The sequence below is a fragment of the Nothobranchius furzeri genome, chromosome 4, assembly GCF_043380555.1.
Source record: "Nothobranchius furzeri strain GRZ-AD chromosome 4, NfurGRZ-RIMD1, whole genome shotgun sequence".
Classification (NCBI taxonomy): Eukaryota; Metazoa; Chordata; class Actinopteri; order Cyprinodontiformes; family Nothobranchiidae; genus Nothobranchius; species Nothobranchius furzeri.
This window is the reverse complement of record NC_091744.1, coordinates 85991063-86005581: the sequence shown is the minus strand read 5'-3', so window position 1 is coordinate 86005581 and position 14519 is coordinate 85991063. Positions and strand designations below refer to the sequence as shown.

The 14519-nt window shown below is 42.4% G+C and overlaps 1 protein-coding gene across 2 annotated transcripts in view; it reads right to left on the bottom strand.

Annotated features, from left to right (window-relative positions):
* The window catches only part of septin15 (septin 15), a 58454-nt gene that overhangs the window by 14607 nt on the left and 29328 nt on the right, over positions 1-14519 (bottom strand). For both annotated transcript variants that reach the window (XM_015965315.3, XM_054733453.2), the window contains exons 4-8: positions 9343-9443; positions 9121-9255; positions 5225-5342; positions 3304-3396; positions 3098-3194 (exon numbers count right to left, since the gene is read on the bottom strand). In XM_015965315.3, coding sequence (XP_015820801.1) covers positions 3098-3194; positions 3304-3396; positions 5225-5342; positions 9121-9255; positions 9343-9443 — 544 coding nt within the window. The remainder of the gene's footprint in view (positions 1-3097; positions 3195-3303; positions 3397-5224; positions 5343-9120; positions 9256-9342; positions 9444-14519) is intronic.

Here is a 14519-nt window from a genome sequence, read left to right as displayed (position 1 = left end):
AGGCAACAAACTGTACCTCCCGTTATTTCTTTAAGGACGAGTCCAGTTTTCTACCTTCCCAACAAATTAAACATGAAAGGAACAAGAAGAGTTTATTGTTGCTGACGGTGAAAATGTGACAGTCTGATCATCACCGGACTCCAAGTCCTCCTTTTCCAGAATCCCCATCAGGATCGAGACCAACTTCACAAAGGGTGTGTGTGTGTGTGTGTGTGTGTGTGTGTGTGTGTGAGCAAAGGGAAGCAGGGTGGGAAACAACAGAGACCAGATAACCTTTTACTTGTCAAAATTCAACATGGACCTGTCAGTCAGCTGGTGTTTGTGAGGATTCGTAACCACTAACAGGGTATCTGCAGGTTTAAGGGAGTCAAATTTAAGACTTTTTAAGACCTTTTTTAAGGCCACTTTGACCAAATTTAAGCAATTTTTAAAATTAAATTTAAGCTATAATTTCCAGCTATTGGCTGGAACCGGTGCTAACCAATTCGCAATCGTGGGATTAGCCATCCAGTTACCATTAAACTTGCACTTCCCCATGGCGCAAACTCCCACTAGCTTAACCAGCTAATGTGCTCATCTAAAAATAGCCCCCCTTCACAACCAACTGAAGGTGTACGGCTCCGCTTACGGCAACATCGTACACAAAAAATGCTGAACACCAACTAGAAATTCACGAAAATTTTATAGAAATAAAAGAATCTTGTTTATTGGGTCTTTGGTAATTTAACACCTTTGGAACCTGGATTTGAGGATTATTTGTCATTTTAAAGGATTTTTAAGGCCTTACATTTGGAAAAGCTAATTTAAGACTTTTTAAGGACCCGCGGATACCCTGCATTAAGGAGATCGGAGAGCCGTTTTGGTTTAATGTCAGCACAGGAAGTGATTCCAGAGGTCTGCAACCTGCGGCTCTGGAACCACAAGTGGGTCTTGAGACCTTTCACTACAGACCCTAAAACAACAACTACTAATGCATGCTGTTGCACACTGAGTTAATAAAAACATGCATGTTTTTATGGAATAATTGCTTTGAACTTCCACCACCGACGGACGCTACACCTGTAATCTTTTGACATACTTTTACATAATTTTCCCCAATTGTCAACATCCCTTAAAACACATCATACACAAGCTGGCCCTACTCCTCATCCGTGGATGTTCACTTGAAACGGTTCCATAACAGCAGCTCTAAACGGGTTTTATTCCAGTGAACGGAGGAGAAAACAGCTCTTTGGATTAGAAATGTTACTGACCACCTGTTCTAGCTAAACCTGGAAGCACCCAGAGGCAGAAAGAGTGCTAAAATTTCCCACTTAAGTACGAGTACAAATACTTTGATAATTTTTTTACTCAAGTACAAGTAAAAGTACTTGCCTAAATTTTTACTCAAGTAAAAGTAAAAAGTATCGTAAATAAAATGTACTCAAAGTAAAAGTTACTTAGTTACATTTTTGTCAACGTAAGGATGGCTACATCTAAGTAGTGCAAAATCACAACGCCAGATCACAATTCGCTCATGTGTGCGCGCACACAAACAAACAAGCACGCACGCACGCACGCACGCACGCACGCACGCACGCACACACACACACACACACACACACACACACACACACACACACTGCAGCATGTTAGAATCATGTGAATGACTAATTGAACTACACTGAACTGCTTTAGTAATAATTTAATCTCTTATTCTGGAGTAAAATAAAGAAACAAGCTAAATCATCACATATCTGTGGCATCAAGAAGCATCTTCTGAGTTCAAACAGGGATGGAGCACAATGTTTACACCTGAACAGCATCAGGATGTTTTAACTCACAGAGGCCTGCAGGTCTTCTGTTTTATGAGCAGAGCACTGAGAATCCGCTTGTTATGAGCGCTAAACGTTATTTAGCCGCTTTCGTGTGGAGCGGTAGAGAAACACGGAACCGAGTCTGGTTACCGAACCGAGCAGAATTCTGATGACGTCACACCGGTGCGCGAAGCTGCGGGTTCCAACCCACAGGAGAGGAGGGAGAGAGGAGGTAAACAGCGAGTGGAACACAGGGACTGGACTGATGTTTTTGAGCAAAACTGCGGTAAAAATGGCCGTTTGTCCTCTTTATCTAAAATGTCGTCCGTCCGTCCGTCCGTCCCCCCCCCCGGTTTAGTCGCGGCGCTCATGCAGGTGTCTCTTCCTGTTCGAACGCTGCTACACGCAGTATTTTTAATTTACTATGCCTATAATGTACTTTTATTCAGTAACAGAAATTACCATCAGGTCGACGGTACAGGTCACATAAAACCAGGTCAAACAGATTCAGGGATAGCTTTTTTCCCAGGGCGATCTCTATAGTGAATAAGCATAAAAACAATTAAAACTGCTTAGCGACTGTCAAGGTCACCGTCAACTATTATGCTGCTATTCTAATGCCATTTTTTTCACATGATATGGTAGCTGCTATTCTGTATATAGTGTGCTATTCGGCATATATTACTTACTATTGTTTTGTTTTAGGGGACCTTTATACTTAGAAGTATTATTGTATTGTGCACCAAGGGAGTGGCACTCCAATTTCGTTGTATCCTGTACAATGACAATAAAGGCTATTATTATTATTATTATTATTATTATAAATGATTTAAAATGTAGCGAATTACAATTCTTTTTTTAAAAACGTACTCAAGTAAAAGTACAGATTTTAAAAATGACTTAAAAAGTATAAATATACAAAAAAGCTACTCAATTACAGTAACGTGAGTAAATGTAATTTGTTACTTTCCACCTCTGGAAGCACCCTTAAGTGCTTTTTTCCTGTTACTTACATGCAATGCTGGATTTTCCTTTCTGCTGCAGAAACACCTTTTAAAAATTGGATTTATAAATTTGTATTTACTTGAAATACAGGCGTTAACATTTTGACAAGTCATTGCATTACCCAGTGAGAAACACACTGCACGAACACGGGGGTCGCGGTGGAAACATGCACCCTTCCCCGTCCTTTAGGGACCAGCATGCTTCACTCATCCAAAGCAAAACAGCTGAAAATATTCACGGCTGCACCTCAAACCTTCTCCTCTCTCCTCGTTCATGGTGGATCAGAGTGAACCTACCTTCTGCCACGCCCCAAGGGTACTGACGACCTCTGACCTTCTTGCCATTCACCTCAACAACCACGTTGCTGCCAACCACAGCAAGAGGCATCTTTTCCTTAGGAAAGTAGCATTTTTAGTATTAGTATTTTTGAGCAGCTAAAACATTTTCTCAAACATCAACGCCGTAAAAACCCACAAAAACATATTTACCACCGATCCCTCACCTTAACCTTTCGGATGAGCTTGTTGTCCTCATCATCCTCGGTGTCAGGGAACTCATAAATTTTTATTTTGTGTTCTTGTATCTCTTTCATTATCTAGAAGAGTGAAAACAATCAGCATAATTGCACACAAACTAAAGACCTGCAGCTTAACGTTCGGCCCCACCTTGAAGACGGTTTTATGAGTTTTAAGTCCGAGTAAAGAAAAGTCCGATCTGAATGAAATGAACCCGTTTGTTGGACCACTTCAGATGATCTTTGTGGTTCACATTAACCATCTTACATTTGACAAAATAGCAAAAGCTTGACACCAGGAGTTTAACCCAAACAGACCAACATCGCCATCTAGCTGTGGATGCAACTAACCGCAGACCAAAAGTCTCATTAACAGATTTTCTCTCGATGCAAAAACTCACAGAACAAATCGAGTATCCTGCCTAATATGCAGAGCAACTATAAGAAAATCTAAACTGCATTAGGAGCAAAACAGAGATCCTGTACTGTTACTTAAAGAGCAAGTCACCCCCAAATCTACCTTTTTTCTGATAAACTATATAAATGCGTGTCTAATCGTGCTGCAGACACGTGAAGTCAATAGTTTTGCACTTTAGTGCGTTTTAGTTCAAATTTAAATCTTCTGCCTAAAACTGTCAGTGTTGTGCCGTTGTCAGGTAAAAACTGCACTGCATCTGAATTTAAATCTGCCATCGCTATTGGCTAAGAGGTAACCTAGAACGTTAGCTGGTACCATATGATGTCACAATGTCGTTGTGAGCCTGTGGGTGTTTCTCAATGTCAAGGTGCCTTGCTTACGAGGACACTGTCCTTCCTTGGTCAAAGAAAACGGTTAAATGGAACAGACTTGCACCACGTGACCGCGGCTTCCACGGCAGTCATGTAACGTCATGTGACACGGGAGATAACGTTATATTTTATACGTATTAGTTTTAATATAAATATATAATTGTGTGTATGTCTATTAAATTAAAAATATAAGCGAGTTACTACCCGCTAGCCACCGAAGCTGCAACTACTAAGCAACTAACCAACCATAGATAACTTCTTTGGATCTAAAAAAAAAACATTTTAAATTAGCTGACTTACTTTTAAACTTGAAAATTGTCCCTGAAGTAGCTGCCGGCTTCTGATCCGCCATCCTTTTGAAAACACTGCGGTGTATTCTGGGTAATTTTTGACCAAGGCTAGGCTACAAGACACCTGCAGTGTGTCCTTGCTCAGCTAGCTAAACGGCTAACAAACGGAGAACACACGCCTCGGTAGAACATGAACATTGGAACACGTCTTGGCGGCTCCCGATGACGTATCTCCTAGGCAACCGGGGCGGGGCCAAGACATCAAGGCAAGGTTCCTTGACATTGAGAAACACCCTGTGTGTGTGTGTGTGTGTGTATTTGTTAGCAGCTCCGCCCTCTCGGTCTGCTAGGCAACAGCATTTGTTGCATTTTTCAAACAGGAAGTGTGAGTGGAGTAATACTCTGGTAGGGGGTGACTTGCTCTTTAACAGACTGAATGCAAATGTGCTGTTTAACAGTTTATTTTGTGTAGAGCTAATGCTGCACGGGAAATATCGTCTTCTGAAAACAACTACAGCTACTGAGGTCGGCGATTGGTTCTGCAGCAGAGATGGGCTGTAAACGTATTAAACCACAAACACTTAGAAACTGCTGCAACGGCACCAATACCACATTTACGCTCATCCTTCATCATCAGTGGTTTTCAAATAATTCTACATTTCTGAGGGACTTTTAGGCTTTGTCAGATTTTAAATGTAATTTAATTAAACTTTTGATGAAATCAATGCATTTAGGTTTATTAAGAGTCAAAAGACAATTTATGCAATCCATTATGGTCGAGTAAATGGATCTGGAGTTATGCAAATCTGCAGCTGCATGCATGCACACACCTGTTTTTTAAACAGCTGGCACTCCTCAGGGGTCAGAGTGTCGGCCTTTGCAATGAGAGGGATGACGTTGACCTTGTCGTGGAGTCTCTTCATGAACTCGATATCCAGCGGCTTTAGGCTGAAAGACAAACAGGCGATGAATTCATTATAAGACAGAAATGAAACCAAAATCAACAGAAATGATTCATCTAACAACCAGGAGAAGAAAACACAACATCTAATGTTTGTCTGTGAAAAGGTTGAGTTATCCATCACCCCAAAACAAGATAAAACAAATAAGCTTAAATTAGTAGAAGCATAAAATAAAGAGAAATAGATTTATCCTACATTGTATTTGTCCACAAATGACTAATTCCTTAAAGGGACTTTACGGACTTTTGAATTTTTATGCTCGCGATCGCCCCCTCAGGCCAAAAGCGTAACGGCAGCTTCAATAGTAGGCCGTGCACGAGGCGCACATGCTGTACGTGCACACTCCTTAACGAAAATAACAGCTGAGACAGTCCCGTGTGTGTGTGTGTGTGTGTGTGTGTGTGGCCCGGCGGACAGAGGACAGGAGAACATGCAGCTAATTAATTAAATAATGTGGTTCTGTATCTTTCTCTTCAGCACAGCCGACAAAGGTTTATGATGGGTCAGTCCTCCTGCATGCTCAGATCATTCCCTTCCCTTGCTTGAAAAATTGTTCCAAAATAAAAGTTGAACCCACATCTTTTTTATCTGTGAATTCAATGCCGTTCGGCGAGTCTCAAATAAAAATTTGGGCATCTTACTGTATTATCTGTAACATTTATATCCTTGATGACAGCTGAAACAACGTCAAACCAAAGAACGGTTCGGAGTGAAAATGGCTATTTTGTTGCTAATTAGCAGGAAATATCTAGAAGAAAGTTCTACAGAAAGTAGCTAAGGGTCCTCAGAAATGTAGCTAGCTTTGTCACTAGGCGTTAGGAACAGCGACAAAGTGGCACTGCCTCTCTCTCTGCTGCTAAAGCTACGGATAGCAAATGCTACGGGCGATGCCTGAGCGTGAACGCGCATGAAGCAGCCTGCTCGACCCGAGCATCTCTCTTTTTCTGTCATTTTACAGAAAAACAGGCAATCACAGTAAAAATGCCAGGGCTCATTCTACAGGACCAGGGCATTGCAGGAGAATGTATGAAGAAGACTTTTATTATTTCTATACATGTTTTGGCTGTCAAACTTCCATAATGTCCCTATAAGTTGCTTAGTAAGAATCTGCCTGCGTGGTAGGTTCAGCATCTCATGTCAAACATCCAGGGTCAAACAGAAGCCAAGCCACACATGTGGCCATCAGCATCTGTCAACTCTGGCGACAGGCACAGTGACTCGTAATGGGGAGGAACTCACAAGAAAAGAATCTCACCGAGCTCGTTTGGAGCTCATTTTGCCACAAAGCTGCAGTTCAGCGGGCCGCCAGCAGAGGGCTACGGGTCCACGTTTGATCACAACACAGAACACAAACTGAACAGGTCATCAGGGGTCGCCAACTCTGAAAGTCAAATTCTGTTCTGCTGCGGCGAAGCGTTGAACTTTGAGGGCTGAGTGTAGGAAGGCAAGTATGAGCCACATTGAAGAGGCAGTTATGTAAAAAATAACACACAGAACACAGCTGAGACCATATTTATGCCGTTTTATTCGTGTGAACATTGAACGTTGTGTGCGAGTCTGTGGAAGTGGGTTAGTTGTCACGGGAAGGCGGAAACTCATAAATAGGCCGATGAAATAACTGTTCAGATGTTCTGTGCAGCACTGGAAAAAAAAAGCCCAGACAGTTAGCCCGTTGCTGCTAGAGAGACGGAGTCAGACGAGCTCCGGATAAATCTGTTGGATGGAAGAGACGACAGAAAAGTGACCGTTTAAGAATTTCTGATTTCAAGCTCATACATTAGCGTTTACACACAAACAGCGATTAAAGAAACCTCTATTAAATTGCTCCAACCAGAGAAAACTGGGCTCACTGCTGGAATTTTTTAGGAATTCTTGGGAACAAACATCACACAAAGTGAAAGCTGGGAAACATGAGCGTGCAGGTTTCTTCTAACACTAAATTTATAGGTGTTTAACTTTTACTGCCACATGTAGGGGACTTCTGCAGGCAGCAGATTCAAAACACCAACTAGCAGCTAAAAGGGGAGGCATCTGCTTGGAAACAGCGACTATGGAGACGTCCTGTGGAGTGACAGTAAAAACCAAATATGTACCAGAAGAGACGGGTTATTTATTGTCCTGTCAGCACCTCTGAACGTCTGACTGGGACAGAAGAACAGCAGGGCACGGTGGGGACGTTTCTGATGGTTTCTAAAGCAGCAGCGTTTATTGTGCTGTGCTAACGTTGACGCCGTGTTGGGATCGCTAAAAAATAGGGATGTAAGAAAATATCGATATGGCAATATATTGTGATATTTTTCCTGCGATTATTAGATCGATTTTCAAAAGCCGTGTATCTAATTCCTGAAATAATTTACATGCAAACTTTTGTGTATTTTCTTTTCATTTTGTGCAATTCAATCGCCACCCGCTAGTTGGCAGCAGTGTGCAGCGGGCTTTGTTTCCACCACTGAAATGTAAATCCCTCCATCATGGTTCAGATACCTCATGTTAAACATGTCACGTATCAGTTTGGACTGTTTATTGAACATTCTTACAATAAATTCAGTAAAAAAATTGCTTGTAACATCTGACTGAATGTATCGTGATATATCGTATCGTCTCCCCTGTATCGTGATATGTATCGTATCGCCAGAATTTCAAAAATACACATCCCTACTAAAAAACCTAACATTTAATCAGACTTTAAGAGCGTCATCTACCTCAGGGTATCTGCAGGTTTAAGGAAGCCAAATTTAAGACTTTTTAAGACCTTTTTAAGGCCAATTTGACCAAATTTAAGCTACTTTTAAAAGTTAAATTTAAACTATAATTTCCAGCTATTGCGAATGTGGGATTAGCCATCCAGTTACCATTAAACTTGCACGTCCCCATGGCGCAATCTCCCACTAGCTTAACCAGCTAATGTGCTCATCTAAAATAGCCCCCTTTCACAACCAACTGAATGTGTATGGTTCCGCTTACGCCAACATCATACACAAAAAATGCTGAACACTAACTAGAAATTCATGAAAATTGAAATAAAATAATCTTGTTTATTGGGTCTTTGGTAATTTAAGACCTTTGGAAACTGTATTTATGGATTATTTGTCATTTTTAAGGATTTTTAAGGCCTTACATTTGGAAAAGCAAATTTAAGACTTTTTAAGACTTATTAAGGACCCGCGGATACCCTGCTACCTGCTGTCCACTTGAGACAAAAACACTGACTTTGATCCCGTTTCCTTTATGTAAAAGTTGCACCACAGCTCAGAGACACATTTAACCACGACTTAAAGGCTTTGCACAAGACTCAGGCTTGCAGATTTATTAAGAATCAGAGGAGAGTTTAAATCCATCCATCATGCCTGACTAGATAAATGGATTTGTAGTTATGCAAATCTACACACACACACACACACACACACACACACACACGCACGCGCACGCACACGCACACGCACACACACACACACACACACACCATCTGAGAAGCTGAAAGATGAAAGAAGGCGACGTTTGTCTGCCTCCATGAATCTTCACTCTGATTGGCTGCTGCAGGGATGGAGGGCATATCTCTACTGAGCATGTGCAGAACTGGGTTATGTAACCTTTGTGGGTCAAACGGTGGCCGACTGCCTCATCGTTTATGCCCCCTTCTCCCTTTCTGCTCAGTTTTATCCAAACAGACACCAGTTCCATACGAAATGACTCTTTTTTTCTTTTCCATCGTTTCACTCGGCTCAGCTTGCATCACTGCTTTGCTGCTTTCACGCTGAACCTACCCGTGTCCAGACGGGGCGATGAAATACAGGCAGCAGTGAACTCTGTTGTCTGGCATGGACCTTCGGTTCACCCTGGACTCGGCATTCAGGAAGTCCTCGCACTTACTGTCGATGTAATTTATAACAGGCTGCCAACTGAGAAGATGAAAATATAAATCAGGAATGACTGGATCATGGAGAACATGGGATGGCTTGTTACACGAGTAAGCCCGGACCCCTCACCAGTTACTGTTGTCCACTGCATCTCCAAAGCCTGGGGTGTCCACAATGGTGAGCGTCAGCTGGACCCCGCCTTCTTTGATCAACACTTTGGACTGCTCGACCTGGAACACACAAACATAGAAGCCGCTCACACGTGTGATTGCTGCCCGTCATCACTTTACACCTTCAAAAAGAAACTGTTCAGCAGCGTGAATCTGCCTCCACACACTGGCCTGCCTGCGTGGCTCCCACTCGGGGTACGGATGACGCATCATCATCATCCAGCACCCACGCAGCTGCCTGTGTGTGGAACGAGTCAGACTCGTGTCCACATGCAGCTACGATGTGTAGGTCCAGAATGGACAAACACGGTTTCCTCGATAAGATCAACTGGGCTGTTGCTGCAGTTTAAAGATCTTATTCGCTGAGACATGAGTCATTCTTTCTGAAATATGATCGATCACTCGGAGTTCCACACGCACGCCGAACGAGAAAAGGTTCTTCAAACCTGTCGCTGCCGAAATTGCATAGACGGGAAAACGATCGCGTCTGAAAGTGCCCCGCCCACTTTGGTTTGTGACCGCCAACAAGGAGAGAGCAGAGTGCGTCTCAGCTAGTAGAAGCTAGCCATTAGCATTAGCAACTCCGCAACATGGTGGATCACGTTCAGGCTTCTGTTACTACTGGAGATAAAACATCAACATGCTGAGGAGCAAAAAGAAGCAGCAAAAGAGTTGAGTTGCTTTTAGCCAATCAGAGGCAAGATGTTTGCATATTATGAATAATAATGAGTAATCCTGTCCCCCCTCCACTCCTCTGACCAACTCCTACAAGAGAACCCAGTAGATTTAGTGAAAAAATGAGTGAATGAGGCCAAAGTGAACAAATCAGGAGTCAGAATATGAAAAGTGAGATCTTGAACTTTGGCCAGCAGCGTGTTTCTCATTCAGATTTCACAAAGAAGTTCATAAATCACAGAGTTCCTGTACGCTCTATCAAAAACAGGCCTAAAAGACTTTCAGGAGAATTGTCAAAAATCGGATCTGGACCTTTTTTCTCCAGCTGCTGTTTACACGAGCTTCACAGCAGGAGCTTTAGGATCTGCATTCTCACAGCTGGAGGTGTGTGTGTGTGTGTGTGTGTGTGGTGGCATGATGCTCGTTTACTGTAAAGATTTCTAAAATGGTGAAGACACATCTGGTGAGAATAACACAAGCACACATATTAGGAGTAAAAACAAAAGCAGCCCGTCATGGTCAAGGCTCCAGGATAATAACTGCTGCCCTCACACGCGTCCGGCGGGGTTTTCAGCTTCTTCTTTATTTTTACTTTGAGGGGAAAAAGGAGACAGCTGCTATCTCACACTCCAGCCCGCTGAAACATCCAGAGAAAGAGCTTTTTTGGTCCGCTTTTCTGCAGCCAGAAGACGCTTTGCTTCTAGGGAGTCGTTTATCTTTATGTGAAATCTTCTCTTAACAGGTGAGCAACGACGGAGCTCTGAAGGTATTTTTATTGCTTGTAAATCATATTTACTACGTTTTAATAAACAGAACCCATTTTGATTGACTAGACAGAACCGTTTAACAACGGTTAAAAGAAAAACTTTACTGTTTATTTTTTATGTTACGAAGTTATGAAGCGAGCCAAACTTTTCTGTTTTCCAGCCTCACAAATCCATCGTTTCCTGAAGCGCCGCCTCAGTTCCCTTGCTTTGTCGCATTCTTTCACAAGACCATCTAGTTATTTTAGGATGACCCTTTAAACCCGAACTTTGACCCTTTAACTCGAACACAAACATTCTTAAGTTTCCACAAGCCTTGAGACAAACTGTCAGACTTTATAACTGTGTGTCAATCACACACCGCGGCCGCTTAAAGCTCCTGAGCTCCGCCGAGCACCCGGCATGTGCGCCTGAAAGTGTGTTTGTGTAGAAAGCGTTTGTGCGTGAAATGTCAGTCGTCTCAAAACCAAACACGCCATTTCCAACGTTTCTGTGAAGAGAAACAGATTGGGAGAAAACCTCAAAAATGTCCCTCCGGTCCCTACACCATCATTTAAAAAGAAATCAGATCTGCGAGGGGAATGCGAGCCAACGACAAAACACGGGTGATTGTTCTAAAATATAAATACTCTGAGCTGGTCAGCCTCAGACCACAGAACCTATTTCCAACACGCCTGCAAACACCAACTCCTGCTTGCCCACGCTGTGCTCATGGTGTGTGTCGGGAGCTGGAGGCCTAAAATAAATGCATTCAGGACTGTTCTCATGCTTTGATTTGATCGCTAGGTTGCTGCATTTCAGAAGAGCAAAAATACCCATTTTATTATTAACCCTCTCTAATTATTCATTTAGCAAAAGCAGTACAACGACAAACAAGCAAGGTGGGCAACAGGTGTTTCTGGAGCATTTTTGCCATTTTGCTTGAAATGCTCTTCACATACAATCACATACAACCCTGGAAAAACCTCATCCTATCATTGTGAACATCCTTGTTCTTGACGAGTGGATTCTGATTCATCCATCCAACTGCCCTCCTACCCCCCCTTATTTATTCAAGACATAATTGTAAAAAAATAAAAATACAATTAATGAGTAAAGAAATAATCAGAATAAAAAATACACGTTTCTGCTGCACACAGTTTAAAAAGTTTTTTATCTCCGTAGCTTTTTGGGAACACAGCAACAGGTGAATTAAACAACAACAACAACAAAAAAAAACATTTTAAAATTAAAATTGAAATAACATTTTAAATAACTGAAATTTCTTTTTCTGAAATGTTTGTGTTTGTAAAATTTAAGTTAAATGTATTTGATACGTACTGTTTTTAAACACATAAAAACAAATAAAGGAGCAATGCAGCACATCGCCACAGGCTAAACTCTCCCAGGGTTACCACAAGGACCAGTTTGGTGAGCCCCCCCAAAGATTTCTCTGGCCACGTCTGGCCACCCCATCAACATTTTCTGGAGGCGCCCCTGCCCCTCTTTAGGACACGGACCTGTTGTCTGTGAACACAGCCTATCCTCTGTCAGCTGGAAGAGTTCAGTTTGCTGCCTTGGCAACGTGTGTGTGTGTGTGCGTGTGTGTGTGTGTGTGTGTGTGTGCGTGTGTGTGTGTGTGTGTGTGTGTGTGTGTGTGTGTGTGTGTGTGTGCGTGTGCGTGTGTGTGTGTGTGTAGCCAGTAGTAAGGGGTGTGGTTCTGGAAGTTTTACCTGTTGTTTATGGGGTTTTCCCAGATTGTTGGCGGCACAGAGCTGATGCTTTAAAAAAAATAAAAAAAACCAAGAAAGCTAAAAACTGTCTCACGTTCCACCCTAAAAACACCACTCTACATTAGCTAGCATGCTGAATTGTTAACGGTTTCATTGATGAGTAACATTAGTAATTACAGCAGAAAAGTTGCAAACAACAGGCCAAAAGCACAAAACGTAACCCTCCCGAACATGCACTGTGTGCTCCTGTATTCTGGAGTGTATTAGGGTGGGGGTGGAGCCTGGAGAAAGGGGGTGGTACCTATGCATTTTCCAAAAGTAACTCGCTCGAACGGCAGGAAAACCACGTCCTACTCCACATCTAAACTCTGAAAATTTAAGTACGAAATGAAAACTTGGGAATCAGCGCCGCTGAAAGAAATGGACCAAATGAGGAAATGAATGAATAATTTGAACTAACGTGCTAAAAAATGTAGTTGAGTTTCCTCACCGAGCCAATCAGAGGAATGCCAGATCAGATGAGAAAAACTGGATCATATCTTTTAAAAAATAAAGAAAAAGTGCACGAGTATGTTTCTTGAACAGTAGAGTTTTCCATTCCTGAAGCAGACTTGGTAGCTGGGTTTTGTGTTTCATGGATCATTCGTGCCCTGCTACTGACCCTCTCAGACCTCCGGGGGACACACGGGGACTCCCACCCAATCCCGTTTTCTGTGTGAGCTCTTTGTCACCCCTTACTAACCCACGTCTCCTCGAGGCTTCACCCAGGCTCTAGTTTTACTCCTCTCCATCTTTTCCCTCCCCCACCACATTACTTCTTTGTCTCTTCTCCCACCTCTCCTATTTCCTCCAGGTTCCATTGTTCTCATCCACTTCAGGGTAGTTTCACTTCAAATTCCTTCATTTCCCCCATTCCTTTCTTCCCTTTAACAAGCTGCTTCTCTTCCTCTCCTCCAGATGCAGCCTTCCTCCTCCTCGGTTTGTCATAACCATAAAAGGACACATCCAAATGCGGTGGCCATGTCCCTCCATCCTCGCCCTCTCTCTTTATCACAGGGCCATTTTCCTTCTCCGTGGAGTTCTGGCTTCTTTTCTGAAACTTTTCAAGTTCAATGCTGCCTGATGGCACAATAAAAAATATGTCTGATGTTTTCCTCTTAAATTTTAAGCAAAACAACTTTGGTGAAAAACACGAAAAGCAAACAGAACTCCTGAGTTTTAACTGGCCGATCCTCCGTTAAATCAGCTTCATGACCCGCATCACGTTCAGTTTCCACTGTCCTTTGAAGACAAGGTTGTGAGAAACATGAAAGTCATCTGGTCTTTGACCTTTTCACCCTTCAAATCTGACTCTTCACATTATGTTATCTTTAGACGATGCATGGCAGGACCCACACATCCTTGGCCAAGTCCTTTGTTTGAGTCAGAGAAGAGGAATGCAGGACGCTGAAGTACTTGCTGATCGTTTTCCTATTTAATTTTTAGGTTTATGGTAATTTTGAGAACCAATTGGTGAAATGCAGGAGCATCAAAAGTTAATTAAAAAATCCTTCACATTTGATGCATCCAGTTGTGAAAACAAAGCAAAACAAAAAAATAAAGACTTGGATCTGTGCAGGAGGCGTTTAAAAACCTGTCATTAATCATTTCTATTCACACACAATGCAGCACTGATACATGCATAAAAACTTGGCAGCTCAAATGTCTGACTTGGACGTGCTAATGCATTCTTTTGATGAGGGTTGCATGCGATTGGTTTGTTTCCCCCCTGCACTTAAAAACCAGGCAGTTTGAGCCAAACTTCAGAAACAATCACATCACCATCTCTGCTAAATCTCTTATCCTTTATAATTTACAGTGGAAGACACTTTATCTTCTGCAAAGATTGGTTGGTTGCATTCCAGGTCGGTCCCTGAAATGGCCCAGAACACGTTGGAATGGAGACAGGTAGACAGGCAGCTGTGATCATCTGGTGAAATTACCCA